This window comes from Malaclemys terrapin, chromosome 6 (assembly GCF_027887155.1).
Source record: "Malaclemys terrapin pileata isolate rMalTer1 chromosome 6, rMalTer1.hap1, whole genome shotgun sequence".
NCBI classification, from domain to species: Eukaryota; Metazoa; Chordata; order Testudines; family Emydidae; genus Malaclemys; species Malaclemys terrapin.
In genome coordinates, this window is record NC_071510.1 from 34,956,225 (window position 1) to 34,982,889 (window position 26,665).

A 26,665-nucleotide genomic window follows, 5' to 3' on the forward strand; every position below is an offset into this window, starting at 1 on the left:
TCAGGAAGACGCTATCGGAAACCTAGGGATTGAGAGATTGGATCTCACAGTCGGTAACCTCGGGATAGCTGACCAAAACCCTATAATCAGGTAGACTCCAGGAAAATGGGGGGAGCTGAGGATCGTGGGAAAAAGGGATTATAGGTTTAGGAAGACGCTATCGGAAACCTAGGGATTGAGAGATTGGATCTCACAGTCGGTAACCTCGGGATAGCTGACCAAAACCCTACAATCAGGTATCTTCCCAGTATCTGGGAAGATAATGGAGCAAATAATCAAGCAATCAGTTTGCAAACACTGGAAGATAAGGTGGTAAGTAACAGTCAGCATGGATTTATCAAGAACAAATTGTGTCAAACGAACCTACTTGCTTTCTTTGTCAGGGTAATAAGCATTGTTGGTGGGGGGGGAGTGGTAGATGTGGTATATTTTGATTTTAGTAAGGCTTTTGATACTCTCTGGCATGACCTTCTCATAAACAACCTAGGGAAATATAGCCTAGATGAAGGTAGTATAAGGTGGGTGCATAACTGTCTGGAAAACCGCTTCCAGAGAGTAATCATCAGTGATTCACAGTCAAGCTGGAAGAGCATATTTAATGGGGTTCTGCAGGGGTCGGTCCTGGATCCAGTTCTGTTCAATATTTTCATCAATGATTTAAATAATGGCATAAAGAGTATACTTATGAAGTTTTCAGACAGTACCAAACTGGGAGAGTTTGTGAATGCTTTGGGGGATAGGATTAGAATTCAAAATGATCTGGACAAACTGGGAGAAATGGTCTGAAGTAATTAGGATGAAATTCAATAGGATAAACTACTTCACTTACAAAGGAACAATCAATTGCACACATACAAAATGGGAAGTGACTGCCTAGGAAGGTGTACTTTGGAAAGGGATATAGGGGTTATAATCAATCACAAGCTAAATATGAGTCAACAGTGTAACATTGTTACAACAAAAAGTGAACAACATTCTGGGATATACCAGCAGGAGTGTTGTAAACAAGACATGAGAAATAATTATTCTACTCTATTCCATATTGATAAGGCCTTAACTGGAGTATTGTGTTCAGTTCTGGGCAAGACATTTTAGGAAAGAGGTGGACAACCTGGAGAAAGTTCAGAGGAGAGCAACAAAAAATTATTAAAAATCTAGAAACCTATGAGGAAATATTGAAAAAATATACATCAAACTGATCTTGTCCGACTTTGTTGGCAAGAAGTGCGCCTCTGAGGTGCACAATCCTGTCAAGGTCAAAGCTTTCTTCTAATGGAAATTACAAATTTTTATCATCTCTGGTATACCAATTACATTTACATTCCTGGAGTCTACCTGATTGTAGGGTTTTGGTCAGCTATCCCGAGGTTACCGACTGTGAGATCCAATCTCTCAATCCCTAGGTTTCCGATAGCGTCTTCCTAAACCTATAATCCCTTTTTCCCTGATTCCTGGAGTCTACCTGATTGAAAAAAATGGGTTTGTTTAGTCTGGAGAAGAGAAGACCGGGGGGAGACATGATGACAGTTTTCAAGTTTATAAGTGGTTGTTACAACCAGGAGGGTGAAAAATTGTTGTTCTTATCCTCTGAGGATAGGACAAGAAGCAATGGGCTTAAATTACAGCAAGTGAGGTTTAGATTGGGCATTAGGAAAAACTTTGTCAGGGTACTTAAGCCTGGAACTAATTGCCTAGGGATGTTGTTGAATCTTAGTCATTGGAGGTTTTTAAGAACAGGTTAGACAAACACCTGCCAGGAATGGTCTAGTTATTGCTTAGCGCTGTCTTGGACAATATGACCTATCGAGGTCCCTTCCAGTCCTACACTTATATGATTCTATTATTGGTATAAGTGCAGATAGGATTTCAATGATATCCTGAGGAGGATTTTGTTTGAAAAGACCCTGGCAGCTCACTAAGTAGCACTTAAATGAATCATCTAATGAAATCAATGGGATTACTCTTGTGAACTTGGAATATTCCTTGTACGCAGGAGTTGCATAATCAGACCCAGATACAGAATAACTAAACAGTTACATTCTAGTAATCCTAAAATGTAAACAAAATGCATTTCATGAGGGGTTAGGGGAAAGCAGCAAACATTGCTTCCTAATATTTTAGTTTGACTAAAAAATGACTCAGCTGAAAGCTCTAAGTGGAACTATCTAAAAGCAGTGTAGTTAATAACTTATCCTTTCAGTTGAACCGACTGTACAGAACAGTATTTTATACAAGTTTGGTGGGAAATAAAAAGGAGTCTTGCAGTTTGTCTTTTATACCACTATCATTCTTGTCCTTTTTTCCTCTTTCAAATAAAATAATTCTACTCTATGCGTTTCAGTGGGCTGAACCATCAAAATGTCGCTATTAATGTCTTTCAAATGTTAGCGAATTCTTAAGGACAGTAGTTGGAAAACAGTATTCTCCTAAAACTCAGCATCGTTCAAGCTGAAACTCATTACTATTGTATGAGTCAGCTTAGGATAAAGAAAAAGGAAACTGAAATTTTAGAAGAAGGAAACAAAAGAGTATCCCCCTTCCTTTAAGTAGAAGAAATGATTTTGATGTTTTAAAGGCTGTTTTGGCTTGAGTAACATTTTTGATAAGAACAAAACCTCCAAATCCCTCCCTCCCCAAATACAAAATTAGTAACAAGGTTTTAAGTAACTTTTGCTGATGAATCTTGGTGCCTGTAACAGGGTGCCCACTTGGCTCCTGCCCCTGTTGGGCTGATAAAGTCACTCGGAGACCCGAGGTTCAGTAACCACCGGTGCAGTTTATTTACAGGTTGCGCTCCCTCCACCTTTTCACCATGCAAGTAGCCCTTTACCATCAGGAAGGGGCGCACTACCTCTCTGCTTCCACTCCCTGCCTTTTCCCTTTCTTCCTGCTCCCCTCCCCACAAGCATCCTTCTCTTGAGGCTTTTATACAACGCCAGACTAATTGGGCAGCAGCTGTCCTTGCTTTCCCAATTAGAGTCAGGTGGTCTAACCAGCTCCAATTCACCTCCCTTAATTGGAGCTGGAGTGACAGAGGGCTGGCTCAGCAGTTCCTGCTCAGTGCCCTGTCACAGTACCCAATTCTGCACCAAAACTCCTTTTGATTTCAGTGGGAATTCTGGATGTGTAAGGAATGCACAATTCTATCACAAGATTGTTATTTTGGACTACTTAGCAATGTCATACCTAGACAATCAGTAGGTGTCCCAAGGCTTTGGGGACAGAACCACCACTTCAATAGCTAGTAAGAGTGTATTCACTGTCAGTGGCTGCCAGACATCGTGGTGGTAGAGGGTCCAATTACTGGCTGATACGTTGATGGTCCTTTTTATATATATATATTCTGTTGCGCTATTTCTGACTAGCTCATCTGACACCCTTGCTGATTCTTCACACCCAGTTGGGACTGGATAAAGGATTTGTCCTAGAAATGTGTCTGTACTATTTCACAAGAGCTATTGTACGTATTTAGTAGAATGCTGTCTCTTGTTATTTATTGGCGGTATTTAAAAGCTTTCTTTAATTTGTGCCAAATGCCTATTGTGGGGAAAGATGGATACAGTATGCCAGGCAACACTCTTTGGAGCTTGCAGCTCATGGATCCTGATAATATACAATATTGTATGTTTTGCCATAATTTTATTGCTATGTAATGACAAACACCATAATTAGGTTAATGGTATCTACACCCTGTAATAGCCTCAAAACATGCATTGTTAATTGAAAAAAGTGGAAATAACTTCTTCTGTATTACGAGAATTTTTCCTCAGAATAAGTAAATATTTTATGTATTAAATATGTGCTGGAACACAATGGTATAATTTCTCCTTTTAGATGTTTTGAATTTTCTTCTCAGCCATATGGTTGCCTTTGCACTCTAGAATAACATATTCTCTCTCCTTCCTTCAGCCTCATGGATATCAAAGCAGAGATTGTAATATACCTATTTTAAGAATAACTTCTACTCAGGATACTGTGTAACTGACAATATTTATTTTTTGCTGGCTGCACAGTATCCACATTTTAGACCTTACTTTAACACAAAACAAATTAAAAAATATAAAAATTTATTAAAATTAAATATTTTAATAATTGTATTTGTTTTCCAAACTGAAATCAGAATGTGTTTTCTGCTTGAATAGAAGATAGTTGTCAAGCATGATGTGAGCATTATTTCCTTTCTTCTAGGAATTCTAAGTTAAATGTATGTGAAAGCAGAGATACATTTCAGAAAACTATAGAACCGATCCTGTCACAATACACTAAGCTAACTGGAATATTTAAATAAGGAACAGGGACACATCTCCATGCCTGAAATATAAACTAGACATGGGAACAGAATTACTTGTGTCTTATGTTTTAGCTTGTCCTGATTCCTGGAGCTATTATTCTAAGTTCTAAAGTACAGAACTTTTTGTTGATCATAACCTACAAATGATTCTGCTGTGTTTTTCTTGTAGTTCCTTGCCAACATGTTTTAATCATGTTTAAAACATTGACATCTGCCCTAAAGATCACTTCCAGTAAGCAACTCCCAATCTTAAGGGGTGCTTTAAAGAATCTCCATAGTTTACAGTATAATATTGTTTGACCTCTAGTTAGAGACCATTTCTAGACATCCAATTTGTGCTCATTCTTTTAGTAGTTGTTTTAGCCAGGTTTTGCTATAGAATCATGGTCTCCTTTCTAGGGGATCTCTTCGAACGGTAAAAGGCACTGTACTTTTTTCCCTCAGTGTCTAAATCTACTGAGTTTGTAAACTGGTTATTGGGTTGTTTTTTATTAATCTTAGTTTTATATACAGCAAGACTGCACCTGGGAAAACTAAGATAAAAGTGCAAATAGAATTTACTTTGAAAATTTGACTTACTAAATATATTTTAATGTGCAAATTGTAGCAGTTTATTGGCTTAAATTATTGAAATAGGACACACTTATTTTGCAGTAAGAGTGCCCGCCCACCCAGAGGCTTGCTACAGAATAATGAATTACAATGGATTTTATTCTTTTAGTTCCAGTTTTTGTGTGGACAACCCCTTAAAACCTTTTCTTTGTTAGGAAAAAAGATTGAATTTTTATCACATTTGCTAACAGATGGTTAAATCCGAGTGTGTACGAAGCACTATCATTTTAACACAGGTTACCAGTGTAGCTTTAATAGTGTTTGCCTTGATCTGATAACCTCTGTTAAAACAATAACTGCCTTGTCCACACTAGGATTTTATCGCATGTTACCGAGTGTTAGCTAGTGTGGTTAAGAAACAACAACGACATTAAAAAAAAAAACTTTTTTTTCTAGTTTGGATGCATCCTTAGTAGTCATTCTCCCTCAGCTCACACACCACTGCTATCTATACTTATTCACCATTTATTCTGACATGTCAGTTCTACCCTACCAGTTCAACATTTATTCCAGTCTCCAACCACCAAATTCATTTGTTTGAATGCAGATACTTACAAAATACTCATCTTCATATGAATGTGGATTACTTGATCTGGCACAGGCCCATCCCTGGTACACATTGTCCAGGTTGCATGGGTTCAACTGCTTACTAGATGTGTCAAATAGGATGTCTTTTTGCCTGTCTCTAGCAGCATGAAACTAAATGATATGTTGATCCACATAAAATGTACAGAAATATCTATGTTGATGAAAGCGACAAAGAGTCCTGTGGCGCCTTATAGACTAACAGACGTATTGGAGCATAAGTTTTCGTGGGTGAATGCTCCACTACATCTGTTAGTCTATAAGGTGCCACAGGACTCTTTGTCACTTTTTACAGATCCAGACTAACACGGCTACCCCTCTGATATGTTGATGAAGACTTCTCTCCCTTCTCATTCCCTGGGACCCTTTCCAGCTTTCTCCTGCAGCCCTCCACACCCCACATGACACCATTTCCCCAACTGCAGTGGCTCCTAGCCCAGCTTTTCCTCTAATTTAGTATTTCCCAAAGTATTTAGATAGGTATTCACCTAGCAAGGAAATATATCCAGAATCTCTCAAATCAAAACAAAATGGATTTGTCAAATCTCATATAAATATGAAATAAATATTGAAATAGCCAATTTGTAAATGCCAGTTGTATAGCTTAAATACACTATGTATGAGGTATCTGCAAACACAGAAAATAGGGTGAAAGTTATTGTTTTGTTTGTTTTGAATTAGGCCCATGCACAGTTAGTTCGAGAAGTTGATATAGAGAAGGTATCAGCATTTGAGAATCCCTACGTAGATGCAATAAAGAGTTTATGGAATGACCCTGGGATCCAAGAGTGTTATGACAGACGGCGGGAATATCAGCTATCGGACTCAACTAAATAGTAAGTATACATGGATATGGATAATTGGATATTTCTTTTTTATTTTATTTTTTTGTACTTTCTAATTTAAAATAAAATTCTGGTTACATTTTAGAGTGGCTCATAAGGTATGTGTCTACATGTACCCACAATATAAGCATGTGTAGGCACATACAATGTATATATACACCAGCACATGCTTTGTACGTTGAATTACAAAGGCTAAAGTTAGAGGGGGTGGATCTCATTTACTGCTAGTACTGTAATGTAGTTTTCCGAAACCAAGCATCCATTATAATATAAAAAGCTGTGATAAGAGTTGTTAATAGAAATCTTTTACCATTATAATGATTAGTTTTTATTTATTGTATTCATACCCTTGGCTCCTTTGAATATTTCAGGGCTGGTCTCCACTATGGGGAGATCAACGCTGCTGCAATCGATGCAACAGAGATTGATTTAGTGGGTCTAGTGAAGACAGGCTAAATCAATGGCAGAGCGCTCTCCCATCGACCCCGGTACTCCAGCTCTCCGAGAAGAGTAAGGGAAGTTGACCGGAGAGCATCTCCCATCGACTCAGTGCAGTGAAGACACTTTGGGAAGTCAACCTAAGCTAAGTTGACTCCAGCTACATTATTCACATAGTTGGAGTAGTGTAACTTAGGTCAACTTACCCCAATAGTGAAAACAAGCCCTCAGCCTCTGACAGCTCTTTTGGGTGAAAGGTGCACACATGGATGTGAATGTAGAAAGTAACACAAATAGAGGTGAGGTTCTGAAATTCAGTGGTTGAAACTTAACAGAGTTGATAAGAATAGCATCCCTTCACTTGATTCCTGTCTTCCCTGCTTTTTTATTGCCTTCTTCAGTATAACTAAGATTTATTTTGCAGTTCTGATGACAGGGAAGTAACAAAATTAAGCTGGTGTAATACTTCCTTTGATGTCAGTGCACTTGGTTTTATAATATTTCTTATGTTAACAAAAGGGAAACTGATTGTTAAAAGATGCCTCATAGCTTATTAATGTTCTTGTGTTTGTTGAACTGTGATCTAAGTTTTTATAAAAATTGTTGGAAGCATCAGGAAGAACAAACTGGACCTGAAACCAAAACAAAATATCTGTCAGGAAGGCCAGCTCTTAATTGAAAACTAAATTTAATTTTAAAGGGAGCGCAAAATACTTGCCACTCTTAGCACAATATAAGAAACTTCAGTCCAGTTAACTGGAAAAGAGAAAGCAATCTTTAAAGGATCTTTGGTTAAATCTGCCTCTAAAAGTATTGCAAGTTGAATTCTTGCTGTTTTAAATCAACACTGAAATATTAATCTGGTTAACCTTGGCCTGGAATCCTTTTGTGCTTATATTTTTTGAGTCAAAAGTTTCATAAAATAATGCTGTTGAGGTTTACATTTGGAGTTTGAGGACAGTCTGCAGGCTGGCTCCAAGAAGTCTGACTGTACTGAGTTATTCTAATGAGGTAGCTGAGGTAAAACTCTTCTGGTGCGACAGGAAATGCTTGCATATGACTCAGAACTACTTGGTGATTCCATTAAAAGTAACATTAATTAGCATATTTTTCTGATAATTTGAGCTGTTGCAAAAAATCACATAGCCTCCACTGGCTGTGCAGCCATGGTATCAGTTTTCTTCTGGATGGAGCCTGTACATTAGAAGGACAAATGAAATGGATCATCTCATTCCAGCCTCTCTCTGTTCAGATGGCAAAGCCACCAGGCCATTTGGCATAAGTGGAGGCTCCTCTTTAAGGGACACCCAGGATGGAAATAAGGGTACAATTCAGCACCCACTGAAGTCAATGGGAAGACCCATTTATTTAAATTTGAGTTGTATTGGGCCATAGGAGGTGTAATACAGGTCTTGGTTGAGATTCATTTGCATAGCAGCTTGAGGAAGCTTGTACAGTACCTACCTGTATCTCTGTCTCAAGACAACAATATTAGTACCTCCTTAATATAATGTAAGCATTTGGGGAGCTACTCTAAGTTACGGCAACCTGCCTTGATTGCCTATAGGCATCTTTGCAACTTGGAGCTACCCAGCGTGGCCATAGTGGTTTGCGCTATGACCTCCCCTCCCTCCATTCCTGGTATACCCCTCCCACTCTTAGCACTCCTGCCAGAATGGGACTTGTTGTCCTACACAGTGCCTGGACTGAGGGGAATTGTCCCTCAGCCAGTAGAGAGCTTGTATTGCTCTTATGTAATGGATAGTGGCATACAGGACCCGAAGAATCCCTCCTATCCGAAATGCACAGTATTATGTTTCATTTGCCAATAATCTGACAATCATACTTTTTTTTTAAACTAGTAAAATTGTAAGGGAAATTTTATATGCGTTACATCCTTGAGAGTTGAAGTACGGGGAAAGTACATTTTTGGGACTTACTAGGTTGACTGTTTGCTTTTTAGTGCAGTTGCAGTGCTGAGAAGACCAGCAAGGTGAAATGGGCAGAGCCCAGCCTTTAGCTTGGAACCACAAAAGCAAAGAGTCAAGTCCATATATAACTTTAATACAGTTTTTTAATTGAAGTTGTTTTTTTAATGGTAGCATGAAAAAAATGGAAAGGGAGTAAGTGGGATTGGGGAATCTCATCATGCTTTGGGGTTCAATACTACCTCAGACAGAGTTAGACTGATCTGCTTAGATTTATCAGGATCATTTATGGCTCCAAGAAATCATTCACAGCACTCACCATAATAGCTCCCTTGGGTAATAGAAACAGTACTGGGATGGAGTTTATTATACAATCACAATAGCAAATTTGTGGTACATTTCCTTATAAAAAGTAGTTATTTGCATGCATAGTAGCTGATTTGTACTATTTGACCCCCAAATTCTACAGGCGTTTGGAGAATGATATGTGGCTTCTCAACCAGACAATTGTCCTTCATCTTAATTTCATTCTCTGGCTATTGTGTTTCTGATCAACTTGCCAAATCTTGTGTGAGGTTGTAATTTTTATTTACTATTGTTTGCAATTTTTTAATATTAAAAGCTTCTAGTCCATATTATGGATTAATTACAACATTTAATTTAATAATAAGCAATCAAATGTCAGAAATGAGAATCTCTATATTTTTATACACATCATATATATCTAATAAGTCTATTTGCAAATAAAATATAGAGACAAGAAAACCAAATAGTATAAATCAAACTAACGTTGCTTTTGCTTTTGAAAAATTATAATGTAGTTGTTTAGGACTGAAAAATATATTCAGCTGCCATTAGCCTGGGGAGAAAGATACGTGTGTGACAAAGCATCTAGAATAAAACTTCCTGAAATGTAATGTTGGGACTTCCAAAGGAAGTTAAGTGCCCAATTCTCATTGACTTTCAATAGTAGTTGAGCACCAAATTCTCTGACTGCTTTGAAAATGCTAGCCTACAGGAATAGAACAGTGGTATTAGATTTGATTGCCACATATTGACAATCATAATTTTATTTCCTATATTTTTCAAAATGTAACTTACTATGTCTCCATGCTTTTATTCTACCTTCTCTCCACTTATTCCTCTCTTTATTTTCGTATAACAGACAATAATATATATTTTCCTGGGATGTTTTTAGTGTCAGGATAGCCCAGTGGCTGCCACCTGTCTCTCCCTCTCCCTCAGCAGGGCCCCTTTTAAGCAGTCAAAAAAGTTCTAACTACATTCTCAGTCCACAGTCCTTTCATTTCTTCTTCACCAGGCTAGCAACAGAACTCATCAAACACAAAACTCCAGAAGTCCAAAACAAACACAATTTTATCTCAATTCCAACTCTACATTTGTTTCTTGGCTTTCTTAACCTTACTAGCTCCTGTCTCTGTCAGTCTCAGGTACTTCTCTGACGTACACACCCACACCCACACCCAACCCCACACATACACCCCCCTTCCCTTCCCTGGCAGCTTCCTGCTGCCATTTATCTTGGATTACCCACTTCATCCCAGGTGAAATTTATCTTGTAATCCAGGCTGTCTTAGTCCAAGGCGCTCTAGCCCAGGGACAAGCCACCCTGTTACAGTAAGACTCTTATTTTCCCCCTCTATTCCTTCTACTACCTTATATGTTTCTCCTTGTTTTCTTGCCATATATTGTCTTCTGTACCTCTTCCTCTATGCTTCTTCATCCCTCACGTCTCACAACACAAAAAACTTTCTCTTTCAAAATCCTATACCTTTTTTCTAATTTATCCCATCATTTTCTGTCCCTCCAACCTCCCACATCTTCTCACCTGCCTTCTCAACCGCAGCCACCTGTTCAACATCTGCACACTCACACCTCACACAAGATTTGGCAAGTTGATCAGAAACACAATAGCCAGAGAATGAAATTAAGATGAAGGACAATTGTCTGGTTGAGAAGCCACATATCATTCTCCAAACGCCTGTAGAATTTGGGGGTCAAATAGTTCCTGTTAGCAGCAGTTCAGCAAGTCAGTACTCAACCCTTGCTGTTATATTATGTGCTCCAGTGTCTAAGTTTCAATTTAAAAAAATTAAACATCTAGCCCCTTAGGCTGCAAAGATATACTTCAGCATATAAGCCAGATGTAAATCAGTGCTGCAATGTGTACCTGAGTCTCCAGACAGGCTGAAACACTATGGGTTTGAGAGGTGTGAACTGCCCTATACATTGCATGGAGTGATGACTCTGAACCCTAATTAAAACAATATAATATCAACATGCTGACTATATTACTGCTACTCAAAACATGGAGGAAAGGAGAGTGACAATAATACACCCCTACCCCGATATAACGCGGTAAAGCAGCACTCTGCGGGGGCGGGGCTGCGCACTCCGGAGGATCAAAGCAAGTTCAATATAACGCGGTTTCACCTATAACACAATAAGATTTTTTGGCTCCCAAGGACAGCGTTATATCAGGGTAGAGGTATATTATAGAATCATAGACATGTAGAACTAGTGCAGTCCCCTGCACTCAAGGCAGGACTATATAATAACTAGACCATTCCTGGCAGGTATTTCTCTAACATGTTCTTAAAAACCTCCATTGATGGAGATTCTACAACCTCACTAGGCAGTTTGTTCCAGTGCTTACCTAAAGAAAGAAATGCACAGTCTACTATGGGTGGCATCAAAGTTGGCAGAGTTTGGGTTGTAGCCAAAAAAAGGTAGAATAACAACACTGTTTTTCTTTTCAGTCTGACCACAGGGGAAAAGGGAGAGTTGGTGGTTTGTCCTGGATTCTGCTCAGCAGCTTCATCTTTTGTAGCTTCTGTTAGCAGATACCTGATAAATATGAAGCCCCTCAAACTCTTCGATCTATTAGAAGGAAAAATTATTTCTGGTCCCGCACACCCCACAAGTTTCTGGCTGCTTCATGGATTAATGTCCCACACATATTGAATTCAGAGGTAGGCCAATGTTGATGGCAGCTCCTGGACTGAACCCTACCCTTCAGCTCAGGCCACCAAAAGAGGTCTTCTAAAGGTCTCGAAACACTCCAGCAGCCAATTATTAACATTAAGATGACTTGATATAAAATATTAATTAACCTTAAGACAGTAATAGGTCTGTCTTCCTTTCAAGAGAAATTTCTGCTTGTATTCTGAGAGACAAGATGGGTGAAGTAATATCTTTTATTGGACTAACTTCTGTTGGTGAAAGAAACAAGTTTTGTGTAAGCTCAAACGCTTGTCTCTTTCACAAACAGAAGTTGGTCTAGTAGCAGATATTACCCTACTTTATCTCTCAATAAAATTAAAGACAGTCTCTTAACTACAACGCTTAGGGACTGTTATTCATATGGTAATATTAAAAAGTGGACCTCTTCTTCAACAGTGGTGAAGGTGAGAAAGTTTTTCTAATATCTAACCTAAATTTCCCTTGATGCAGATTAAGCCCATTGCTTCTTGTCCTACCTTCAGTGGACCTGGAGAACAATTGATCACTACCCTCTTTATAACAGCCCTTAACATATTGGAAGACTGTTATCAGGTTCCCCCCCCAGTCTTCTTTTCTTAAGACTAAACATGCCCAGTTTTTTTAACCTTTCCTCATAGGTCAGGTTTTCTAAACTTTTTATCATTGTTGTTGCTCTCCTCCGGACTCTCTCCCCTTTGTCCACATCATTCCTAAAGTGTGGCACCCAGAATCGGACACAATGCTCCAGCTGAGGTCTCACTACGGCTGAGTAGCGTGGGACAGTTACCTCCTGTGTCTTACATACGACACTCCTGTAAATACACTCTAGAGTGATATTAGCCACTCTCTTTTTCACAACTGTACCACATTGTTGACTCATTAAACTTGTGATCCACTGTAACCACCAGATCCTTTTCAGTGGTACTTAGTTATTCTCCACTTAGTGCATTTGAATTTTTCCTTCCTAAGTGAAGTACTTTGCACTTGTCTTTATTAAATTTCATCTTGTTGATTTCAGACCGTTTCTTCAATTTGTCACGGTCATTTTGAATTCTAATCCTATGCGCCAAAGGGCTTGCAACCCTTCCCATCTTGGTGTCATCTGCAGATTTTATAATCTCCACTCCATTATCCAGTTAAAATATTGAATAATACCAGACCCCGTAGTGACCCCCGCAGGACCCCACTAGTTATGCCTTCCCAGTTTGACAGCAAGCTATCGATAATTACTCTTTGAGCATGGTCTTTCAATTGTGCACCCACCTTATACTAATTTTATCTAGACCATATTTCCTTAGTTTGCTTATGAGACTGTCATGTGGGACTAAAGCCTTACTAAAATGAAGATATGTCATGTCTACTGCTTCCCCCTGTCCACTAGGCCAGTAACCATGTCGCAGAAAGAAATTAGGTTGGTTTGGCATGATTTGCTCTTGACAAATTGCTCTTGACACCCTGTTATCCTCCAGGTGCTTACAAATTGATTGTTTCGTAATTTGTTCCAGCATATTGTCAGGTATTCTCTCATGCTGCAATGTTGTAGAAGATGCTGTTATTTATATAATATTTATACAACAAGATAAGTATGCATATAGCTTTGCAGGCAAATTAAAATGACAGGCTCTTACCCCAAGTAACATACAGTTTATAGCCTTCCATTGAGATAGGATAATCAGAAGAAAATAGCTTCCACACACTTGTGCTCTCTCTCACATATATATGTGTGTGTGTGTGTGTGTGATCAATCTCTCTCCCTCCTACTTTTAATAATAATACTTGTAACTGATTCTCCATTTAATAAGCTTCTTTCTTTAAACGTTCTTTGTTTACATAAACATGGAAAATTGAATGTGCTTAGAAAATAGGGGGCTATAGAAAACCCTAAGATACACATACAAAAACTTCTGAAGGGAAGGGAGTAAAACAATAATTATGCAGTGTGTATTTATATATATGTATTTATACTTCTGAATTTACTTTGCTACCTGACTCAGCCTCATTTCCCATCCCAAATACCAGAGTTTTGAAATTTTGTTGAAACTTCTTTGGTTCTGATGATTTGCTTTTTCAGACTTGTTGCTGGTAGTGGTTGTCTGGAAGTACTTGTGTAGAAAAGTCCAAGTTGAGAAAGGTAGTTGGGCAAGGTTTGGATGGGATAAGACTAAAACAAACACCCCTGTCCTTCTCCTTCACCTTCCACTCTACACATACAACCAAGAGGTTTATTGCATTCTCTTTAGGTTTATGTTAGATATACTCTGGAAACTAGGGTTACCATACGTCCGTTTTTTCCCGGACATGTCCGGCTTTTCAGTACTCAAACCCCCGTCCGGGGGGAATTGCCAAAAAGCCAAACATGTCCGGGAAAATGCCGGCCGGGCACTTCCCTTCCCGCGCGGCTCTGCTCCTCCCCTGACTCTTCGGCTCTGTTTAAGAGCCGAGCTGCCCGAGCGCTATGGGCTTCAGGCAGCCCCCTTGCCTCCGGACCCCAGCCACCGGCTGGGCACTTCCCCTCCCGGGCTCCGGTGGCGCAGGGTCCTGAGGCATGGGGGCTTCCCGAAGCCGATAGCGCTGGGGCAGCTCGGCTCTTAAACAGAGCCGAAGAGTCAGGGGAGGAGCAGAGCCTCCGGCCGCGGCGGCTCTGCTCCTCCCCGACTCTTCGGCTCTGTTTAAGAGCCGAGCGCTATGGGCTTTGGGCAGCCCCCATACCTCCGGACCCTGCGCCGCCGGAGCCCGGGAGGGGAAGTGCCTGGCTGGGGGCGCAGGGTCCGGAGGCATGGGGGCTGCCCGAAGCCCAAGCGCTACCGGCTTCACGGTTTGCCGGGCAGCCTCCAGATCCTGTGCTCCCGGCTGGGCGCTTCCCCTCCCGGGCTCCAGCTGCACTGGGGAAGCGCCGGCCGGGGGCGCAGGGTCTGGGGGCTGCCCAGCAAACCGTGAAGCCGGTAGCGCTCGGGCAGCCCTTTCCGTGTGGCTGGGAGTGGGAGGGAGGAGGGGGCGGAGTTAGGGCGGGGAAGGGGTGGACTTGGGGCGGGGCTGGGTGGGGAAATGGGCGGGGCCAGGGCCCGTGGAGGGTCCTCTTTTTTTATTTGTTAGATATGGTAACCCTACGGAAACTCAAACAGTTTTCTCAAACTTGCCTGTTAACTTTTCAATAATGGCATGAAGCCCCAGGAATATGAACCTTCCCAAGTTGATAAAAGCTGTAATGAGGCAGACAGTACTTGTTTACATTATAGCTTTGTTCACAGCTTGTTTTAATACACTGAAAATCAATTCCATTTACTTCACTGCATACATAAAACAGCATTACTGTGACATTACCCAGAGGATACTTATCTCAGTTTTGTTGGCATCAGTCCTGGAGGTTAAAAAAATCCCACTACATCAGCTTTTAAAATGTGACATTTCTCCAAGAAATACTTTGCTTGTGTGTGCTTTGAGGCGTGTAAAATGTACATACATTCACAATTCTTTAGAAAGAGTTTTCCTTGAAATCATGCATCAGCTAGTATAAAAAACTATTAGAATAACAATAAAAAAATCACAGCTTATTGTTTTGCAGTAGATGGCAGGACAGTGCTGGTTTTGTACAGCCTCATCTGCCAGAGTTTGATTTTGCAAAAACAAAACCAGGGTGGCTCCAGTCTCAGCTCTATTGCAGCCAGATCCCCGAAAGACGGGAGCATGAGGAGGTCAATTAAATTGTTTGCTCTCTATTTTTCAGGCAGCCTTATTCATAAGCTCTGGGTAAACAAAGGGTTTTATTGTCATTTAGAGTGTCTGTGTCTGGTGTGTGTATGAGAGATATTATTTATGAAGACTTTGTTCTGGGAGTTAATGTGGAGATTTGTGCACAATATTTGGAAATTTGTATTTGCATTTCGTCCACAGAACATTAGGTTGGGAATAAGATGAAAATGGCCACTATTACTACTTCAGTGTAGCTCCAACCATTGTATTTGGAAAAATTCAGCCTCCTGGCTTTACCTTTGGACATATATGAATGTGCTTACATGTAGAATGTTATTGATAAACCTAACCTGTCACACAGTATGTGGAGAAAAGTTACCTTGAGGTCTCCTGGGCAAGCTTTCTCTTTTCCATTGGACAAAAAAGATCACCTGATATCCTGACTACGTCATAGCAAGTCATGGCGGAGACTTGGCAGACTTAAAGAAACAAAATCCTGTTAGCTTTAGATTGACCCTTTTCCTGACAGTGGATATCTCAGCAGGTTTGTTTTGTTGCTTTGGAGATTAATTTTTGATGGTGTGTCTTGAACTGTCCTCCTTCATACTTAGAAGTTACTCAGAAAGTGGTAGTATACAATTCTGTCTCATCGGCAACAAGTTTCATATGCAGCCTCCCTCAAGAATTTATCACATGTTCATAAGACTTATCATTATGCTGATGAAATTCAGCTAGGTACTACTTGTTCCATTAGCCTTGCAGGTCTGTGCTTTGGAAGACTTATTGAGTTCTTATTGCCAACTGGATTCATCACAGCTATCTCATCCCAGGGTGGATAAAAATCGGTGTTTTTTTTTAATTGATTTTTTTTATTTAAATCAGATTTTTTGATAAAATGCTTTTTGAGGAAAAAAACTTATCTAAAGATAGTTTTAATTAAGATACATTATAGCTCAAAGATATTTCATCATGCAATAGGGATTATATATTGTCTCATACTATAGAATTAGAATTTATTCATGTAATGTTTAAGAAAAGTTTTGTTAATGAGTTCCAATAGTTCATGGATTATGGACCCAATCTTATGGGGTTCCACAGGCTTTGATATAGATTATTTAGGTTAATCTTTCCATCTACCCAGTGGGACTCAGTGGTCAGTCTAGATTCAGAAGATCCATCAGAGATGCTTAGTTTTGCAGTTCTCAAACTGTGGATTTGTGTCTCCAGAAGTAACATGCCTGTTAAGAGCAAAAATGTGTTTAAATAAATAAATAATATATAGAGGTGAGAAATAACAGACTTCAACTCTATTGTCCCTCTGCAAATTTGTGTACACAGAGTCAATCCCTTACCTCTCTCTAAAAGTGCAAAGTTTCAAAAAGTTCAATGAATAGAAGGTTGTTGGGGGTGAAATAGATTTGGACAAGGAGAAGAAGTCTGGAGATAAATGTGAGAAGCGAGGGACATATGTTTGTTTTGTTAAAATATTATATGTTTGCTGTTGAAGAAAAAAATCCAGAATACTTAACGTTGTTGTTTTAGTTAAATAAAATAATTGAAATGTCTGTCTGGTGATGTTCTCCTCCTAATACAGCATGGCAAGAAAATCCTCCCAATAGTTCACCTCCCAATGACTTCATAAATATCTGCTTCAATTATCTTCGGTAAATGAAATAACCAAACAATCATTCATTTTCTGATATAGCTGTAAAACTAATCTGAAAAGTTTTCAAAATAAATCACTGTTTAAAAATGTATAGTGTGTACCTTCTAAAAATGAAACCTACATCTATCTCTGAGTTGTGAAGAATATGTATTAAGATTATAACAACCAACAAGAATGCACTTTTATGTAGAAGACCATGATTAAATCAAGTCTTCCTGACTAGTGATTTAAATCAAATCCACCCTGTCTCATCCACTACTTTGGAGACAATAAGAAGTGTTGCAGTTCAATAGAAATCATGTCTATAAGAATGTTCTTTTTTGTTCTTGTTCCCCCACCCTCTTAGTGCATTTTCTTGGCATAGTGTTATACAAAATCGATCTACCAATTTTGGTTTGAAATTATAGAAATTCAACTTGCAAAATTGTTCCCTGGTGAAGGTGGCAATATTTTTTTTTCTTATCCTACTGGATTGTTTGATTACTTGGGGAAAAAATCAGCCCATCCCAAAGATGTGGAAATATATTAATGGGTTCTTATTTTTTTTTAAGTAGCAATGACTTAGGCTATGTTTTAGTCACGGGTATTTTTAGTAAAAGTCATGGACAGATCACGGGCCATAAACAAAAATTCACAGGCCTGTGACCTGTCCGTGACTTTTACTAAAAATACCTACCATGACTAAAATTTGGGTGGGGGGAGGTGTTCTGGGGGAAGGTCCGCGGGTGCTAGGGGAGTGGGTCGAGGTGACCCGGGACTCCCTCTGGTGCTGGGGGAGAGGGAGCCGGGCTGCAGTGCGTGGCAGGAACCCCCCTATTACTTGGGGGGGGGCACAGTGCACAGCCTGGGACCCCTGTTGGTGCTGGGGGAGGGAGGATTGACGGGGTTCCCTACCCGGCTCCCCATCCCTGCAGCTCCTAAGCAGTGGAGGCAGGAGCCAGGGCAGGGGCTCCTCCACTGCTCCCACCACAAGCACCGGCTGCCGCAGCTCCCGTTGGCTGGGAACCGCAGCCAATGGGAGCTGCAGGGGCAGGGCCTGCAGGCACCAGTAGCGTGCAGCGTGGAGACACTCCCACACACACACTCCAGGTAAGCGCCCCACCAAACCCTAACCCTGAGCCCCCTCTCACACATCCAAACGGCTGCTGCTGGCTGCTGCAGAAGTCACAGAGGTCATGGAAAGTCACGGAATCCATGACTTCCGTGACCTCCATGACAGACTCGCAGCCTTAGCAATGACCCTTGAAATCATTCAAGACACTTGACATCCAAACTAGACTCAAATTTAGGGTTACCATATTTCAGCGAGCAAAAAAGAGGACGGGAGGAGCCCCGCCCCTGCCCCTCCCACTTCCCGCCCCCCCTGACCTCCCAACCCTCCCCCCGTTCCTTGTCCCCTGACTACCCCCTCCTGGGACCCCTGCCCCTAACTGCCCCCCAGGACTATCTAAGCCTCCCTGCCTCTTGTCCCCTGACTGCCCCAACCTTTATCCACACCCCCACCCCCAGACAGACCCCTGGGACTCCCACGCCCCATCCAACCACTCCCCACCCCCTGACAGCCCCCCCCCAGAACTCCCAACCCATCTAAACCCCTCTGCTCCCTGTCCCCTGACTGCTCCGATCCCTCTCCGCACTCCTGCCCCCTGACAGCCCCCCCCAGAACTCCCAACCCATCTAAACCCCTCTGCTCCCTGTCCCCTGACTGCTCCGATCCCTCTCCCCACTCCTGCCCCCTGACAGCTCCCCCCCCGAACTCCCAGCCCCCTACCCCCCCCCGCTCCTTGTCCCCTGACTGCCCCCTCCTGGGACCCCTGCTCCTAACTGCCCTCCAGAACCCCACCCCCTACCTAAGACTCCCTGTTCCTTGTCCCCTAACTGCCCCCTCCTAAGACCCCCCCCCAACTGCCCACCAGAACTCTACCCCCTACCTGTACCCTGACTGCCCAAAACTTTCTCCACTCCCCCCCAAAAGCCCCCCCCCGTTTCTTGACTGCCCCCTCCAGAACCTCCCTGCCCCTTCTCCTGCCCCCCTTACCCTTCTGCTCAGAACAGGGTGTTGGGCTCTGTGCGAGCCGGACACGTGGCTGAGCTCCCCAGCACAACAAAACCCGGTCCCTGGCCCTGCACAACAAAACCCGGTCCCAGGTCCGGACCGGGTTGCAGGGGAGAGCTGCCCTTGTATCAGCACAAAGTGCTCTCGCTCCCGTTTTGCTACGCTGCATGGCAGAAACCGCTCCCAGTTGCAAAAGGGGAGGGCTGCACTTTGTGCTGAGACACTTGCTCAGAATGCAGGGCGGAGCTCCTCTCCAGCTGCTCTGGAGTCCAGCCCGGGACTTTCCTGCAGCCCTCCCAGCCGCTCACTCTGCTGTGCCGGGGGAGGGGGAAATCCCGGACATTGTGAGTGCTTTACAAATTCCCCCCGGACGCTATTTTTAGCACAAAAAGGAGGACATGTCCGGGTAAATCCGGACGAATGGTAACCCTACTCAAATTAGTTTTGGTTTGCTCTGTTTTCGGAAGGTGAGCTAACGTACATAGCTTTCAACTTTGGTTATAAAGATTATAGACTTTGGGACGACAAAGAGAGTATTCATGTAAATGAGGGATTTTAACTGGCAAGGACAAACATGTGACATGTTTCTGGGACAGAGTGAGGCATGCAGCTCAAACTATGAGACCAAAAAACAGGTGTTTTTGTATATGACAGTTTCTCAAATGTGTTTATTGTGTGGACCACATCTTCATAGAGCACCCTGCACAATAGGACCCTGGCTTCTGAGTGCTACCCAAATACAAACAATAAATATCAATTCTAATAGACACTTCCCCTCTCAGTCATGAACACATGGTGTCTCCTTCCCTCACATTTGTGATTATGCCACATTCTTGTGGCACTTGCTTACATGGTAAAGTAATAGGAGTAAAGTTAGTTTGCATTTTAGCCATTTTTAATGATGATGTTTGTCCTTTTTGGAAACGACTTAATAATTCTGCCCAGTTTTGTTCATTTCATTTCCCTTCCCATCTGTTCTGTTCCTCTCTTTCCCTGCACCATCGCCCCCATCCCCATCCTTGCACATGCTTCCTTCCCACCTGGTCCCTTTCTTCTCCTGTCCATGCTTCTCTGTGTCCTGGTACTCCTCTCCCCTCAAAAAGCTGCCCTGACACTTGTCTCCTTTCTCCCACATTCCCTTGGACATATGATCTTGTTGCCCAGTCACCTAACCTCCTTCCTCTGTTGTTCTTGGACATGTTGCCCACCTGTCTTGTCCCCTGTTAGCCTTCACTTGTAAACAATCTTCCACCAACTGCAGTTTCAGTAAAAGCTGCTAACTCAGAGGATAGGTCTTGTTTCCTGACTTCTTCCTTCACCGCAGCTGTCAGTAGTACAGGCAGCTAGGCTGGCTCCTCCTCCATGTATCCATGTTCCATGGGAACAAGGAGAAAGACAGGCCAGTTCCCCAGGGACTGCTAGCAAGTGCTCTGCATGCACCACTGGTTGACCAACCACAATTTGGAAACTGTTGCTATATATAATATCTCAATATTCTGTTGCTTTCTTAGTTGAGCCTGCTATAGTATTTATTTAAGCAAGCGTATTATTTTACTTTTGTTTTATGATTTCTTCTCTCTAATTCTATTGTATGTCAAAAAAATCTTTTTTTTTTTTAGTTAACACAACTCGAAATTAATCTTGGATACTGTTAGCTAAGAACAGGCACTGATGGGTGCCTTGGAGAGTAACTAAACTTTGGGAAAAGGTATCAGGACTGAATGAGGTATTGGTTACAAGGTCAAGATGAAGGGGATTGTGCTCACCTTCCTGAAGAGCAGCACGCAGAGGTTGGTCAGAAATAGGATTGCCAACTGTCTAATCGCACAAACCCAAACTCCCTTGTCCCGCCCCTTCCCCAAGGCCATGCCCCTTCTCCACCCCTTTTCTGAGGCCCCATCCCCACTCACTCCAGCCCCCCTTCCTCCATCTTTTGCTTTCCCCCACCCTCACTCACTTTCACTGGGCTGGGACGCGGTTGGAGTGCAGGCTCTGGGCTGGGGGGTGGGGCTGAAGGGTTTGGAATGTGGGAGGGGCTCTGGGCTGAGTCTGGGGCAGGGTGTTGGGGTGTGGGAGGTGGTTTGGGGTAGAGGCTCCAGGAGGGAGTTTGGTTGCGGGAGGGAGCTGGTGCAGGAAGGGGTTTGAGGTGCAGGCTCTGGATGGGCAGCACTTACCTCAGACGGTTCCCAGAAGTGGCTGCATGTCTAGCAGCAGCTCCTAGGCTCACAGGCGGCTCTGCAGGCTGCACCTGCCTACAAGCACTGCCCCTGGAGCTCCCATTGGCTGCAGTTCCCCGTTCCTGGCCAATGGAAGCTGCGGAATCCACGCTCAGGGTGGGGGCAGCGCATAGACAGTCCCTGGCTGCGCCTCCTCCTAGGAGCCGCTACCAAACTTGCCAGCCACTTCTGGGAGCGGCACGGAGCCAGGACAGGTTGGGAGCTTGCCTAGGGTTACCATACGTCCGGATTTTCCCGGACATGTCCGGCTTTTTGGGCTCCAAATCCCCGTCCGGGGGGAAATCCCAAAAAGCCGGACATGTCCGGGAAAATCGGACATGCCGGGCCGGGGGCTCGGGTGCCGGGCCGGCGGGGCTCGGGTGCCGGGCCGGCGGTGCTCGGGGGGCCCGGTGCCGGGCCGGGGGCTCGGGGGGGCTCGGCCGGCGGTGCTCGGGGGGCCCGGTGCCGGGCCGGGGGCTCGGGGGGGCCCGCCCGGCGGTGCCGGGCCGGGCCGGGGGCTTGGGTGCCAGGCCGGGGGCTCGGCAGGCCGGCGGTGCTCGGGGGGGCCCGGTGCCGGGCCGGAGGCTCGGGGGGCCTGGCCGGCGGTGCCGGGCCGGTCCGGGGACTCGGGGGGGCCTGGCCGGCGGCTCGGGTGCCGGGAGCTCGGCCGGCGGTGCTCGGGGGGGCCCGGTGCCGGGCCGAGGGTTCGGGGGGCTCGGCCGGCGGTGCTCGGGGGCTCGGCCGGCGGTGCTCGGGGGGGCCCGGTTCCGGGCCTGGCCGGCGGCTCGTGTGCCGGGCCGGGGGCTCGGCCGGCGGTGCTCGGGGGGGCCCGGTCGGGGGCTCGGCCGGCGGTGCTCGGGGGGGCCCGGTGCCGGGCCGGGCCGGGGGCTCGGGGGACGGGCTGGGGACCTGCGGTGCCGGGGGTGGGCCGCGCCTCCTCCCCCCACAGCCCCCCTTACCTGCTTCAGGCTTCCTGCGACTCAAATGTTCGCGGGAAGCAGGGGAGGGGGCGGAGACTTTGGGGAGGGGGCGGAGTTGGGGCGGGGGCCCCTTTAAAGTGTCCTCCTTTCGGAGGCACTAAATATGGTAACCCTAAGCTTGCCTTAGCCCCGCTGCGCCACCGTACTTTTAGCGGCCTAAAATCTCCCAGATTGGCCTCCAGGAGGTAGAGCCCGATAATGGGAGACTCCCGGCCAAACCAAGAGGGTTGGCAACCCTCATCAAAACCATTGTGGTTTTATTCCAAAGTTAAGAATGTTGGTGTCACGTTCAACCATGCCATCTCTACAGAAAATCATGTCAGAAAATATAAAAACAGTTAGGTTGGCATTACTCCACTTACATTGTAACACTAGGCAAGTACAGTAGTACTTTTGGAGTACTGTGTATTTCAATGGTATCACTAACAGCATTATGGCTCTGTAGCCTTTCAGTGTAAGTCGTTTCAGGATTGGGACTTAAGTGATAACTTTTACTTAAAAAAGCCACCCCTTTTTAACACTGACCAGAAAACAGCAGGTGCCTTTCTGTTCCTTGTCAGCGTGCAGATCCCAAATATGCTGTGATACTGTAGCTATTTTTTCCTGACGTCAGCAGAGAGGTATTGCCAGGAGCTTGTTACACACATTACCTTGCTAATGAACCTTGTGCCTATCACTCTAGCAACTCCACTGAAAATTACCTCAAATTCATTTCTAGAAAACAAATTGCTGCTATAATTAACTTTTTAAACTTGGTTTGTAAGATAAATTTACTCAGACCTATGTGATCGTATTTTAAAGTAACGGTACGCAATTTGCCATTTTGTCTCTTTTGTTACATGCTTAGCTCAATAAGTGCAATATGGGGAGAGACCTTAGCTACAATATATTTTATCCAAACAAAACAAGTCTCAAGAAATGATAAAAATACACTCACAGTGCCATGTAGTTTTGACCTAAATTGTGTAGACAGTTGCAGCTACTGCTAGCTGTGCGCTATGCTACTTCTCTGAGGTAGCTATGGTTTTTCTGGCTTTGCACTGGGCCTAATGCCAATTGCCAGGAAATTCCAAATATAAAGGTCATTATTGCTGTTGCAAATTGAGAAATTAATAAACGAAGAAAATATCTGTTTTAGAAGCACAGTTGTCGTCAAGGTTTTTTGTTTTTGTTTTTTTTTTTAAGGGAAAGGTCCAGTATTTGAAAACAACTTCCTACAATACATCCGCAAAATGTGTGTGTGCAGCAGTTTGTAATGCACAGAAAACAGGTAATTGCATTGCAGAAGCTCATTCCAGAGTTTTGTGCACGCATGCCTTTGGATGGACTTGCAAATTTTGCAATGCCATTTAGGAAGCTTCTTTGAAAATTTAGCACAGAGAGCCAAGAGGTGAAACAAGTATCCAGGCATGTACAATTTGCTTACAGTAGTTGTCTTTTCCTAGCATTTAGGCCCTTATTTTCAGCACCTGGCTCATGGTTTTTATATGCTTTACATTGAGTTCCTGCTGGATTGGGGTTTAAGGCCCTAATTCAGCAAGGTATTTGAGCACATCAGTATTCCCGTTAGGACTAAATTAGACGTGCTTAAGTACTTTGCAGAATCAGGTCCTTAATGACCAGTGCAATAACAAAAAGGAATGAAGAACTGAATTATCCCATGCTATTTGGGACCCTGGAAACTGCTTATCTAAAATAGCCCGGATTTGCTGACTTTCAGAGCATTCAGTGTGGCCCATTTGTTTTACTCGGCCTCTGAGCAGAGTTAGGGTGTCTGAAGTACTGGCTAATGTATTGGAAAGGGCTATTTGTATTTAGAATTGTTGCTTGATAGAAGAGGAAAGATGACTGAAATTTGTATTTAGTTTTGTAATTTTAAATAATCGTCAGGTTGCCTCCAGCCTGTGTATGCAGGGTTGCCAATCTAAAATTTTATTTTGAGCCTCATGCTATTTCATGTATTTTTAACATCCCAGCTCCTGGAGCAGATGACTACATGAGAAATCTCAGCTTTCATTTAAAAAATACAATAAGCTTACAACCTTCATAGCTATTGAGGAAAGTTTAAAGCAGAGGTTCTCAAACTGGGGGTCGGGATCTCTCAGGGGGTCGCGAGGTTATTACATGGGGGGTCGCGAGCTGTCAGACTCCACCCCAAACCCCACTCTGCATCCAGCATTTATAATGGCGTTAAATATATAAAAAAGTGTTTTTAATTTATAAGGGCGGGGGGTCGCACTCAGAGGCTTGCTATTTGAAAGGGGTCACCAGTACAAAAGTTTGAGAACCACTGGTTTAAAGATACGATTCAAGCACACCCTGAAGTTTCAAAAAGCAGAGAGCAAATAGAAAAAACAAACAAACAAAAATATTTTTTTTTTTTTGCAAATTTCATGATTTTAAAGAAAATTTCATGATGATTTGGGGCCTGTCTTGTGATTTTTGAATGTTTGAGATTGGCAGTACTGTTACGGATGTTTCTTGTTATTCTAAATCAAAGATTATAAATATAGGGTTACCATATTTCAGCAAGCAAAAAAGAGGACGGGAGGAGCCCCGCCCCTGCCCCTCCCACTTCCCGCCCCCCCAGAACCCCCAACCCTCCCCCCGTTCCTTGTCCCCTGACTGCCCCCTCCTGGGACCCCTGCCCCTAACTGCCCCCCAGGACTCCACTCCCTATCTAAGCCTCCCTGCCTCTTGTCCCCTGACTGCCCCAACCCTTATCCACACCCCCACCCCCAGACAGACCCCTGGGACTCCCACGCCCCATCCAACCACTCCCCACCCCCTGACAGCCCCCCCCGAACTCCCAACCCATCTAAACCCCTCTGCTCCCTGTCCCCTGACTGCTCCGATCCCTCTCCGCACTCCTGCCCCCTGACAGCCCCCCCCCCGAACTCCCAACCCATCTAAACCTCCCTGCTCCCTGTCCCCTGACTGCTCCGATCATTCTCCCCACTCCTGCCCCCTGACAGCCCCCCCCCAGAACTCCCAGCTCCCCACCCCCCTGCTCCTTGTCCCCTGACTGCCCCTTCCTGGGACCCCTGCTCCTAACTGCCCTCCAGAACCCCACCCCTAAGCCTCCCTGTTCCTTGTCCCCTAACTGCCCCCTCCTAAGACCCCCCCCAACTGCCCCCCAGGACCCTACCCCCTACCTGTACCCTGACTGCCCAAAACTTTCTCCACCCCCCCCCAAAAGCCCCCCCCCCCCCGTTTCTTGACTGCCCCCTCCAGAACCTTCCTGCCCCCGGTCCCCCTTACCCTGCTGCTCAGAACAGGGTGTTGGGCTCTGTGCGAGCCGAGCCGGACACGTGGCTGCGCTCCCCAGCACAACAAAACCCGGTCCCTGGCCCTGCACAACAAAACCCGGTCCCTGGCCCTGCACAGTGCTGCCGGACCGGGTTGCAGGAGAGGCCAACTCAGAATGCAGGGCGGCTCCGGCTCCTCTACAGCTGCTCAGGTGTCCAGCCCGGGATTTTTCTGCAGCCCTCCCAGCCGCTCGCTCTGCCGGGGGAGGGGGAAATCCCGGACATTGTGAGTGCTTTACAAATTCCCCCCGGACGCTATTTTTAGCGCGAAAAGGAGGACATGTCCGGGTAAATCCGGACGAATGGTAACCCTAATAAATAAAATAAATTTGGAACATTCTATAGGTTTACAACAGTCAGGTTTGAAAACTGTACACGTTGGGATTTACTTTTTAACATTGTGCGATCATCCCTTTTTTTTTTATGTGACTTTTCATAATCTCACATTTCACTTATACAGCCCCCATAACATTTAAAAATACTCAATCCAATGACAAAGTACTAAACAATTCTGAGTTAAGAGAATCAGACCATCATTCTTAATTTAAACAATCCTTATTCTTGGGAATAAGGAAAGAAAGGGAGAGTCAGTTATGTAATGTTAAAATAATATAAAACTATACTGTTGTTACACAATTAATTAAAATTATAGTTATATTGATAATGATTATTTATTGTAATGACATGCAGTAGTGTTCTAGGCACTTCCCAATACAAATAAGAAGACATACCACCTCCTCAGAGAGCTTACAGACATTTCAGACATGATGCAGAGAGGGGTTAACAAAACAATAGGGACAGGTAGGGGAAAAAAGGATCGTGTCAACTTCAATAATGCCATGTGCCTACTCAACAAAGGTGGTGCACAGCTTGATGGAATACATTTTCACTGTGTTTTAAATAAGGTTAATTAATAAACAAAATAAGTAGATGACTTAGTTTATTACCGAGGTTTTCAAACTGTGGGCCATGCCCTACTAGGGGGATGTGAAGGAACGTTCCGGGGGGGAGGGACATGCGAGTGGCAACGCTAGGTGGCTTGGGCCA

The 26,665-nt window shown here is 43.9% G+C and overlaps 1 protein-coding gene across 1 annotated transcript in view; it reads left to right on the forward strand.

The window, feature by feature from the left end:
* The window catches only part of LOC128839549 (guanine nucleotide-binding protein G(q) subunit alpha), a 220,683-nt gene that overhangs the window by 129,719 nt on the left and 64,299 nt on the right, over positions 1 to 26,665 (forward strand). Inside the window, exon 3 of the mRNA XM_054032623.1 lies at positions 6,170 to 6,324. Coding sequence (XP_053888598.1) covers positions 6,170 to 6,324 — 155 coding nt within the window. The remainder of the gene's footprint in view (positions 1 to 6,169; positions 6,325 to 26,665) is intronic.